The 12,358-nt window shown below is 48.6% G+C and overlaps 1 protein-coding gene across 2 annotated transcripts in view; it reads right to left on the bottom strand.

Annotated features, from left to right (window-relative positions):
• The window catches only part of si:ch73-71d17.2 (uncharacterized), a 93,264-nt gene that overhangs the window by 35,572 nt on the left and 45,334 nt on the right, over positions 1 to 12,358 (bottom strand). For both annotated transcript variants that reach the window (XM_055911188.1, XM_055911187.1), the window contains one exon: positions 11,198 to 11,322. In XM_055911188.1, the coding sequence (XP_055767163.1) occupies positions 11,198 to 11,322 (125 nt within the window). The remainder of the gene's footprint in view (positions 1 to 11,197; positions 11,323 to 12,358) is intronic.

Genomic DNA, 12,358 nt, shown 5'->3' with positions numbered 1-12,358 from the left:
TAACCCTAACCCTAACGCTATACTGTAGGAATGGCTGAACCAACCAGAGGTAACAAGCTGGTGAGCTAACCCTGACCCTAACCCTATACTGTAGGAATGGCTGAACCAACCAGAGGTAACAAGCTGGTGAGCTAACCCTAACCCTTCCCTATACTGTAGGAATGGCTGAACCAACCAGAGGTAACAAGCTGGTGAGCTAACCCTAACCCTATACTGTAGGAATGGCTGAACCAACCAGAGGTAACAAGCTGGTGAGCTAACCCTAACCCTATACTGTAGGAATGGCTGAACCAACCAGAGGTAACAAGCTGGTGAGCTAACCCTAACCCTAACCCTATACTGTAGGAATGGCTGAACCAACCAGAGGTAACAAGCTGGTGAGCTAACCCTAACCCTATACTGTAGGAATGGCTGAACCAACCAGAGGTAACAAGCTGGTGAGCTAACCCTAACCCTTCCCTATACTGTAGGAATGGCTGAACCAACCAGAGGTAACAAGCTGGTGAGCTAACCCTAACCCTAACGCTATACTGTAGGAATGGCTGAACCAACCAGAGGTAACAAGCTGGTGAGCTAACCCTAACCCTATACTGTAGGAATGGCTGAACCAACCAGAGGTAACAAGCTGGTGAGCTAAACCTAACCCTAACCCTATGCTGTAGGAATGGCTGAACCAACCAGAGGTAACAAGCTGGTGAGCTAACCCTAACCCTATACTGTAGGAATGGCTGAACCAACCAGAGGTAACAAGCTGGTGAGCTAACCCTAACCCTATACTGTAGGAATGGCTGAACCAACCAGAGGGAACAAGCTGGTGAGCTAACCCTAACCCTTCCCTATACTGTAGGAATGGCTGAACCAACCAGAGGTAACAAGCTGGTGAGCTAACCCTAACCCTTCCCTATACTGTAGGAATGGCTGAACCAACCAGAGGTAACAAGCTGGCGAGCTAACCCTAACCCTATGCTGTAGGAATGGCTGAACCAACCAGAGGTAACAAGCTGGTGAGCTAACCCTAACCCTATGCTGTAGGAATGGCTGAACCAACCAGAGGTAACAAGCTGGTGAGCTAACCCTAACCCTAACCCTATACTGTAGGAATGGCTGAACCAACCAGAGGTAACAAGCTGGTGAGCTAACCCTAACCCTGACCCTATACTGTAGGAATGGCTGAACCAACCAGAGGTAACAAGCTGGTGAGCTAACCCTAACCCTTCCCTATACTGTAGGAATGGCTGAACCAACCAGAGGTAACAAGCTGGTGAGCTAACCCTAACCCTGACCCTATACTGTAGGAATGGCTGAACCAACCAGAGGTAACAAGCTGGTGAGCTAACCCTAACCCTAACGCTATACTGTAGGAATGGCTGAACCAACCAGAGGTAACAAGCTGGTGAGCTAACCGTGACCCTAACCCTATACTGTAGGAATGGCTGAACCAACCAGAGGTAACAAGCTGGTGAGCTAACCCTAACCCTTCCCTATACTGTAGGAATGGCTGAACCAACCAGAGGTAACAAGCTGGTGAGCTAACCCTAACCCTGACCCTATACTGTAGGAATGGCTGAACCAACCAGAGGTAACAAGCTGGTGAGCTAACCCTAACCCTAACGCTATACTGTAGGAATGGCTGAACCAACCAGAGGTAACAAGCTGGTGAGCTAACCCTGACCCTAACCCTATACTGTAGGAATGGCTGAACCAACCAGAGGTAACAAGCTGGTGAGCTAACCCTAACCCTTCCCTATACTGTAGGAATGGCTGAACCAACCAGAGGTAACAAGCTGGTGAGCTAACCCTAACCCTATACTGTAGGAATGGCTGAACCAACCAGAGGTAACAAGCTGGTGAGCTAACCCTAACCCTATACTGTAGGAATGGCTGAACCAACCAGAGGTAACAAGCTGGTGAGCTAACCCTAACCCTAACCCTATACTGTAGGAATGGCTGAACCAACCAGAGGTAACAAGCTGGTGAGCTAACCCTAACCCTATACTGTAGGAATGGCTGAACCAACCAGAGGTAACAAGCTGGTGAGCTAACCCTAACCCTTCCCTATACTGTAGGAATGGCTGAACCAACCAGAGGTAACAAGCTGGTGAGCTAACCCTAACCCTAACGCTATACTGTAGGAATGGCTGAACCAACCAGAGGTAACAAGCTGGTGAGCTAACCCTAACCCTATACTGTAGGAATGGCTGAACCAACCAGAGGTAACAAGCTGGTGAGCTAAACCTAACCCTAACCCTATGCTGTAGGAATGGCTGAACCAACCAGAGGTAACAAGCTGGTGAGCTAACCCTAACCCTATACTGTAGGAATGGCTGAACCAACCAGAGGTAACAAGCTGGTGAGCTAACCCTAACCCTATACTGTAGGAATGGCTGAACCAACCAGAGGGAACAAGCTGGTGAGCTAACCCTAACCCTTCCCTATACTGTAGGAATGGCTGAACCAACCAGAGGTAACAAGCTGGTGAGCTAACCCTAACCCTTCCCTATACTGTAGGAATGGCTGAACCAACCAGAGGTAACAAGCTGGTGAGCTAACCCTAACCCTGACCCTATACTGTAGGAATGGCTGAACCAACCAGAGGTAACAAGCTGGTGAGCTAACCCTAACCCTAACGCTATACTGTAGGAATGGCTGAACCAACCAGAGGTAACAAGCTGGTGAGCTAACCCTGACCCTAACCCTATACTGTAGGAATGGCTGAACCAACCAGAGGTAACAAGCTGGTGAGCTAACCCTAACCCTTCCCTATACTGTAGGAATGGCTGAACCAACCAGAGGTAACAAGCTGGTGAGCTAACCCTAACCCTGACCCTATACTGTAGGAATGGCTGAACCAACCAGAGGTAACAAGCTGGTGAGCTAACCCTAACCCTAACGCTATACTGTAGGAATGGCTGAACCAACCAGAGGTAACAAGCTGGTGAGCTAACCCTGACCCTAACCCTATACTGTAGGAATGGCTGAACCAACCAGAGGTAACAAGCTGGTGAGCTAACCCTAACCCTTCCCTATACTGTAGGAATGGCTGAACCAACCAGAGGTAACAAGCTGGTGAGCTAACCCTAACCCTATACTGTAGGAATGGCTGAACCAACCAGAGGTAACAAGCTGGTGAGCTAACCCTAACCCTAACCCTATACTGTAGGAATGGCTGAACCAACCAGAGGTAACAAGCTGGTGAGCTAACCCTAACCCTATACTGTAGGAATGGCTGAACCAACCAGAGGTAACAAGCTGGTGAGCTAACCCTAACCCTTCCCTATACTGTAGGAATGGCTGAACCAACCAGAGGTAACAAGCTGGTGAGCTAACCCTAACCCTAACGCTATACTGTAGGAATGGCTGAACCAACCAGAGGTAACAAGCTGGTGAGCTAACCCTAACCCTATACTGTAGGAATGGCTGAACCAACCAGAGGTAACAAGCTGGTGAGCTAAACCTAACCCTAACCCTATGCTGTAGGAATGGCTGAACCAACCAGAGGTAACAAGCTGGTGAGCTAACCCTAACCCTATACTGTAGGAATGGCTGAACCAACCAGAGGTAACAAGCTGGTGAGCTAACCCTAACCCTATACTGTAGGAATGGCTGAACCAACCAGAGGGAACAAGCTGGTGAGCTAACCCTAACCCTTCCCTATACTGTAGGAATGGCTGAACCAACCAGAGGTAACAAGCTGGTGAGCTAACCCTAACCCTTCCCTATACTGTAGGAATGGCTGAACCAACCAGAGGTAACAAGCTGGCGAGCTAACCCTAACCCTATGCTGTAGGAATGGCTGAACCAACCAGAGGTAACAAGCTGGTGAGCTAACCCTAACCCTAACCCTATACTGTAGGAATGGCTGAACCAACCAGAGGTAACAAGCTGGTGAGCTAACCCTAACCCTATGCTGTAGGAATGGCTGAACCAACCAGAGGTAACAAGCTGGTGAGCTAACCCTAACCCTAACCCTATACTGTAGGAATGGCTGAACCAACCAGAGGTAACAAGCTGGTGAGCTAACCCTAACCCTGACCCTATACTGTAGGAATGGCTGAACCAACCAGAGGTAACAAGCTGGTGAGCTAACCCTAACCCTTCCCTATACTGTAGGAATGGCTGAACCAACCAGAGGTAACAAGCTGGTGAGCTAACCCTAACCCTGACCCTATACTGTAGGAATGGCTGAACCAACCAGAGGTAACAAGCTGGTGAGCTAACCCTAACCCTAACGCTATACTGTAGGAATGGCTGAACCAACCAGAGGTAACAAGCTGGTGAGCTAACCGTGACCCTAACCCTATACTGTAGGAATGGCTGAACCAACCAGAGGTAACAAGCTGGTGAGCTAACCCTAACCCTTCCCTATACTGTAGGAATGGCTGAACCAACCAGAGGTAACAAGCTGGTGAGCTAACCCTAACCCTGACCCTATACTGTAGGAATGGCTGAACCAACCAGAGGTAACAAGCTGGTGAGCTAACCCTAACCCTAACGCTATACTGTAGGAATGGCTGAACCAACCAGAGGTAACAAGCTGGTGAGCTAACCCTGACCCTAACCCTATACTGTAGGAATGGCTGAACCAACCAGAGGTAACAAGCTGGTGAGCTAACCCTAACCCTTCCCTATACTGTAGGAATGGCTGAACCAACCAGAGGTAACAAGCTGGTGAGCTAACCCTAACCCTATACTGTAGGAATGGCTGAACCAACCAGAGGTAACAAGCTGGTGAGCTAACCCTAACCCTATACTGTAGGAATGGCTGAACCAACCAGAGGTAACAAGCTGGTGAGCTAACCCTAACCCTAACCCTATACTGTAGGAATGGCTGAACCAACCAGAGGTAACAAGCTGGTGAGCTAACCCTAACCCTATACTGTAGGAATGGCTGAACCAACCAGAGGTAACAAGCTGGTGAGCTAACCCTAACCCTTCCCTATACTGTAGGAATGGCTGAACCAACCAGAGGTAACAAGCTGGTGAGCTAACCCTAACCCTAACGCTATACTGTAGGAATGGCTGAACCAACCAGAGGTAACAAGCTGGTGAGCTAACCCTAACCCTATACTGTAGGAATGGCTGAACCAACCAGAGGTAACAAGCTGGTGAGCTAAACCTAACCCTAACCCTATGCTGTAGGAATGGCTGAACCAACCAGAGGTAACAAGCTGGTGAGCTAACCCTAACCCTATACTGTAGGAATGGCTGAACCAACCAGAGGTAACAAGCTGGTGAGCTAACCCTAACCCTATACTGTAGGAATGGCTGAACCAACCAGAGGGAACAAGCTGGTGAGCTAACCCTAACCCTTCCCTATACTGTAGGAATGGCTGAACCAACCAGAGGTAACAAGCTGGTGAGCTAACCCTAACCCTATACTGTAGGAATGGCTGAACCAACCAGAGGTAACAAGCTGGTGAGCTAACCCTAACCCTATACTGTAGGAATGGCTGAACCAACCAGAGGTAACAAGCTGGTGAGCTAACCCTAACCCTAACCCTATACTGTAGGAATGGCTGAACCAACCAGAGGTAACAAGCTGGTGAGCTAACCCTAACCCTATACTGTAGGAATGGCTGAACCAACCAGAGGTAACAAGCTGGTGAGCTAACCCTAACCCTTCCCTATACTGTAGGAATGGCTGAACCAACCAGAGGTAACAAGCTGGTGAGCTAACCCTAACCCTAACGCTATACTGTAGGAATGGCTGAACCAACCAGAGGTAACAAGCTGGTGAGCTAACCCTAACCCTATACTGTAGGAATGGCTGAACCAACCAGAGGTAACAAGCTGGTGAGCTAAACCTAACCCTAACCCTATGCTGTAGGAATGGCTGAACCAACCAGAGGTAACAAGCTGGTGAGCTAACCCTAACCCTATACTGTAGGAATGGCTGAACCAACCAGAGGTAACAAGCTGGTGAGCTAACCCTAACCCTATACTGTAGGAATGGCTGAACCAACCAGAGGGAACAAGCTGGTGAGCTAACCCTAACCCTTCCCTATACTGTAGGAATGGCTGAACCAACCAGAGGTAACAAGCTGGTGAGCTAACCCTAACCCTTCCCTATACTGTAGGAATGGCTGAACCAACCAGAGGTAACAAGCTGGCGAGCTAACCCTAACCCTATGCTGTAGGAATGGCTGAACCAACCAGAGGTAACAAGCTGGTGAGCTAACCCTAACCCTAACCCTATACTGTAGGAATGGCTGAACCAACCAGAGGTAACAAGCTGGTGAGCTAACCCTAACCCTATGCTGTAGGAATGGCTGAACCAACCAGAGGTAACAAGCTGGTGAGCTAACCCTAACCCTAACCCTATACTGTAGGAATGGCTGAACCAACCAGAGGTAACAAGCTGGTGAGCTAACCCTAACCCTGACCCTATACTGTAGGAATGGCTGAACCAACCAGAGGTAACAAGCTGGTGAGCTAACCCTAACCCTATACTGTAGGAATGGCTGAACCAACCAGAGGTAACAAGCTGGTGAGCTAACCCTAACCCTATACTGTAGGAATGGCTGAACCAACCAGAGGGAACAAGCTGGTGAGCTAACCCTAACCCTTCCCTATACTGTAGGAATGGCTGAACCAACCAGAGGTAACAAGCTGGTGAGCTAACCCTAACCCTTCCCTATACTGTAGGAATGGCTGAACCAACCAGAGGTAACAAGCTGGCGAGCTAACCCTAACCCTAACCCTATGCTGTAGGAATGGCTGAACCAACCAGAGGTAACAAGCTGGTGAGCTAACCCTAACCCTAACCCTATACTGTAGGAATGGCTGAACCAACCAGAGGTAACAAGCTGGTGAGCTAACCCTAACCCTATGCTGTAGGAATGGCTGAACCAACCAGAGGTAACAAGCTGGTGAGCTAACCCTAACCCTAACCCTATACTGTAGGAATGGCTGAACCAACCAGAGGTAACAAGCTGGTGAGCTAACCCTAACCCTGACCCTATACTGTAGGAATGGCTGAACCAACCAGAGGTAACAAGCTGGTGAGCTAACCCTAACCCTTCCCTATACTGTAGGAATGGCTGAACCAACCAGAGGTAACAAGCTGGTGAGCTAACCCTAACCCTTCCCTATACTGTAGGAATGGCTGAACCAACCAGAGGTAACAAGCTGGTGAGCTAACCCTAACCCTGACCCTATACTGTAGGAATGGCTGAACCAACCAGAGGTAACAAGCTGGTGAGCTAACCCTAACCCTATACTGTAGGAATGGCTGAACCAACCAGAGGTAACAAGCTGGTGAGCTAACCCTAACCCTTCCCTATACTGTAGGAATGGCTGAACCAACCAGAGGTAACAAGCTGGTGAGCTAACCCTAACCCTATACTGTAGGAATGGCTGAACCAACCAGAGGTAACAAGCTGGTGAGCTAACCCTAACCCTTCCCTATACTGTAGGAATGGCTGAACCAACCAGAGGTAACAAGCTGGTGAGCTAACCCTAACCCTTCCCTATACTGTAGGAATGGCTGAACCAACCAGAGGTAACAAGCTGGTGAGCTAACCCTAACCCTATACTGTAGGAATGGCTGAACCAACCAGAGGTAACAAGCTGGTGAGCTAACCCTAACCCTTCCCTATACTGTAGGAATGGCTGAACCAACCAGAGGTAACAAGCTGGTGAGCTAACCCTAACCCTTCCCTATACTGTAGGAATGGCTGAACCAACCAGAGGTAACAAGCTGGTGAGCTAACCCTAACCTAACCCTGACCCGATACTGTAGGAATGGCTGAACCAACCAGAGGTAACAAGCTGGTGAGCTAACCCTAACCCTTCCCTATACTGTAGGAATGGCTGAACCAACCAGAGGTAACAAGCTGGTGAGCTAACCCTAACCCTTCCCTATACTGTAGGAATGGCTGAACCAACCAGAGGTAACAAGCTGGTGAGCTAACCCTAACCCTTCCCTATACTGTAGGAATGGCTGAACCAACCAGCCATTCCTACAGCTAACCCTAACCCTATACTGTAGGAATGGCTGAACCAACCAGAGGTAACAAGCTGGTGAGCTAACCCTAACCCTGACCCTATACTGTAGGAATGGCTGAACCAACCAGAGGTAACAAGCTGGTGAGCTAACCCTAACCCTATACTGTAGGAATGGCTGAACCAACCAGAGGTAACAAGCTGGTGAGCTAACCCTAACCCTGACCCGATACTGTAGGAATGGCTGAACCAACCAGAGGTAACAAGCTGGTGAGCTAACCCTAACCCTTCCCTATACTGTAGGAATGGCTGAACCAACCAGAGGTAACAAGCTGGTGAGCTAACCCTAACCCTTCCCTATACTGTAGGAATGGCTGAACCAACCAGAGGTAACAAGCTGGTGAGCTAACCCTAACCCTTCCCTATACTGTAGGAATGGCTGAACCAACCAGAGGTAACAAGCTGGTGAGCTAACCCTAACTTTGACCCTATACTGTAGGAATGGCTGAACCAACCAGAGGTAACAAGCTGGTGAGCTAACCCTAACCCTATACTGTAGGAATGGCTGAACCAACCAGAGGTAACAAGCTGGTGAGCTAACCCTAACCCTGACCCTATACTGTAGGAATGGCTGAACCAACCAGAGGTAACAAGCTGGTGAGCTAACCCTAACCCTATACTGTAGGAATGGCTGAACCAACCAGAGGTAACAAGCTGGTGAGCTAAGCCTAACCCTGACCCGATACTGTAGGAATGGCTGAACCAACCAGAGGTAACAAGCTGGTGAGCTAACCCTAACCCTTCCCTATACTGTAGGAATGGCTGAACCAACCAGAGGTAACAAGCTGGTGAGCTAACCCTAACCCTAACCCTATACTGTAGGAATGGCTGAACCAACCAGAGGTAACAAGCTGGTGAGCTAACCCTAACCCTAACCCTATACTGTAGGAATGGCTGAACCAACCAGAGGTAACAAGCTGGTGAGCTAACCCTAACCCTTCCCTATACTGTAGGAATGGCTGAACCAACCAGAGGTAACAAGCTGGTGAAATAACCCTAACCCTAACCCTATACTGTAGGAATGGCTGAACCAACCAGAGGTAACAAGCTGGTGAGCTAACCCTAACCCTTCCCTATACTGTAGGAATGGCTGAACCAACCAGAGGTAACAAGCTGGTGAGCTAACCCTAACTTTGACCCTATACTGTAGGAATGGCTGAACCAACCAGAGGTAACAAGCTGGTGAGCTAACCCTAACCCTATACTGTAGGAATGGCTGAACCAACCAGAGGTAACAAGCTGGTGAGCTAACCCTAACCCTGACCCTATACTGTAGGAATGGCTGAACCAACCAGAGGTAACAAGCTGGTGAGCTAACCCTAACCCTAACCCTATACTGTAGGAATGGCTGAACCAACCAGAGGTAACAAGCTGGTGAGCTAACCCTAACCCTTCCCTATACTGTAGGAATGGCTGAACCAACCAGAGGTAACAAGCTGGTGAGCTAACCCTAACCCTAACCCTATACTGTAGGAATGGCTGAACCAACCAGAGGTAACAAGCTGGTGAGCTAACCCTAACCCTTCCCTATACTGTAGGAATGGCTGAACCAACCAGAGGTAACAAGCTGGTGAGCTAACCCTAACCCTTCCCTATACTGTAGGAATGGCTGAACCAACCAGAGGTAACAAGCTGGTGAGCTAACCCTAACCCTTCCCTATACTGTAGGAATGGCTGAACCAACCAGAGGTAACAAGCTGGTGAGCTAACCCTAACCCTTCCCTATACTGTAGGAATGGCTGAACCAACCAGAGGTAACAAGCTGGTGAGCTAACCCTAACCCTATACTGTAGGAATGGCTGAACCAACCAGAGGTAACAAGCTGGTGAGCTAACCCTAACCCTTCCCTATACTGTAGGAATGGCTGAACCAACCAGAGGTAACAAGCTGGTGAGCTAACCCTAACCCTATACTGTAGGAATGGCTGAACCAACCAGAGGTAACAAGCTGGTGAGCTAACCCTAACCCTTCCCTATACTGTAGGAATGGCTGAACCAACCAGAGGTAACAAGCTGGTGAGCTAACCCTAACCCTTCCCTATACTGTAGGAATGGCTGAACCAACCAGAGGTAACAAGCTGGTGAGCTAACCCTAACCCTATACTGTAGGAATGGCTGAACCAACCAGAGGTAACAAGCTGGTGAGCTAACCCTAACCCTATACTGTAGGAATGGCTGAACCAACCAGAGGTAACAAGCTGGTGAGCTAACCCTAACCCTTCCCTATACTGTAGGAATGGCTGAACCAACCAGAGGTAACAAGCTGGTGAGCTAACCCTAACCCTTCCCTATACTGTAGGAATGGCTGAACCAACCAGAGGTAACAAGCTGGTGAGCTAACCCTAACCCTATACTGTAGGAATGGCTGAACCAACCAGAGGTAACAAGCTGGTGAGCTAACCCTAACCCTATACTGTAGGAATGGCTGAACCAACCAGAGGTAACAAGCTGGTGAGCTAACCCTAACCCTTCCCTATACTGTAGGAATGGCTGAACCAACCAGAGGTAACAAGCTGGTGAGCTAACCCTAACCCTTCCCTATACTGTAGGAATGGCTGAACCAACCAGAGGTAACAAGCTGGTGAGCTAACCCTAACCCTATACTGTAGGAATGGCTGAACCAACCAGAGGTAACAAGCTGGTGAGCTAACCCTAACCCTTCCCTATACTGTAGGAATGGCTGAACCAACCAGAGGTAACAAGCTGGTGAGCTAACCCTAACCCTTCCCTATACTGTAGGAATGGCTGAACCAACCAGAGGTAACAAGCTGGTGAGCTAACCCTAACCCTATACTGTAGGAATGGCTGAACCAACCAGAGGTAACAAGCTGGTGAGCTAACCCTAACCCTATACTGTAGGAATGGCTGAACCAACCAGAGGTAACAAGCTGGTGAGCTAACCCTAACCCTTCCCTATACTGTAGGAATGGCTGAACCAACCAGAGGTAACAAGCTGGTGAGCTAACCCTAACCCTTCCCTATACTGTAGGAATGGCTGAACCAACCAGAGGTAACAAGCTGGTGAGCTAACCCTAACCCTATACTGTAGGAATGGCTGAACCAACCAGCTCTGTTCACCTGTTTAACATATACAGGGTTAGTTGCCATTTAGCAGACCCTTTTATCCAAAGCAACTTAATCATGAATCCGTACATTTTATGGGTGGAAAGTTGGTGAGTGTGTCTGCTAGTTACCTTTCCTCTATGGCAGTGAGTAACCATGGTGACGGTTGCCTGGATACAGAAGCTACGTCTCTCTCTGTACTGAAGTCGCTCCGCCTCCCACTTTAGCTCCGCCCCCCTCAGCAGGCCTAGTTCACCTACACACACACACACACACACACACACACACACACACACACACACACACACACACACACACAGTAAGAAACAGAAGAGCAAACTGAACAAAAATATAAACGTTCAAAGCTGTCACAATAGGTGTGTGTGTGTGTGTGTGTGTGTGTGTGTGTGTGTGTGTGTAAGTAAGTAAAGAAATAAAACAACAGTTGAAAATAAAAGTAGCGAGGATATATACAGTAGAGAGGCTCCATACAGACACCGGTTAGTCAGGCTGATTGAGGTAGTATGTACATGTAAATATGGTTAAAGTGACTATGCATATATGATGAACAGAGAGTAGCAGCAGCGTAAAAGAGGGGTTAGGGGGGCACACAATGCAAATAGTCTGGGTAACCATAGGAGTGGCCGTCCTGCAAAGACGACTGCAAGAGCACAGAGCAGAACGCTCAATGAGGTTAAGAAGAAGAATCCTAGTGTGTCAGCTAAAGACTTACAGAAACCTCTGGAACATGCTAACATCTCTGTTGACGAGTCTACGATACGTAAAACACTAAACAAGAAGGGTGTTCATGGGAGGACAACACGGAAGAAGCCACTTCTGAAACAAAAAGCTGTCGTCTGAAGTTTGCAAAAGAGCACCTGGATGTTCCTCAGCTCTACTGGCAAAATATTCTGTGGACAGATGAAACTACAGTTGAGTTGTTTGGAAGGAACACACAACACTAGAGGCACAGCACACCAACATCAAAACCTCATCCCAACTGTAAAGTCTGGTGGAGGGAGCATCATGGTTTGGGGCTGCTTTGCTGCCTCAGGACCTGGACAGCTTGCTGTCATCGACGGGAAACTGAATTCCCAAGTTTATCAAGACGTTTTGCAGGAGAATGTAAGGCTATCTGTCCGCCAATTGAAGCTCAACAGAAGTTGGGTGATGCAACAGGACAACGACCCAAAACACAGAAGTAAATCAACAACAGAATGGCTTCAACAGAAGTTGGGTGATGCAACAAGACAACAACAGAATGGCTTCAACAGAAGAAAATACACCTTCTG

This window comes from Salvelinus fontinalis, unplaced genomic scaffold (genome assembly GCF_029448725.1).
Source record: "Salvelinus fontinalis isolate EN_2023a unplaced genomic scaffold, ASM2944872v1 scaffold_0054, whole genome shotgun sequence".
NCBI classification, from domain to species: domain Eukaryota; kingdom Metazoa; phylum Chordata; class Actinopteri; order Salmoniformes; family Salmonidae; genus Salvelinus; species Salvelinus fontinalis.
The sequence above is the reverse complement of the archived record's forward strand: the minus strand, read 5'-3'. Positions and strand labels throughout refer to the sequence as shown.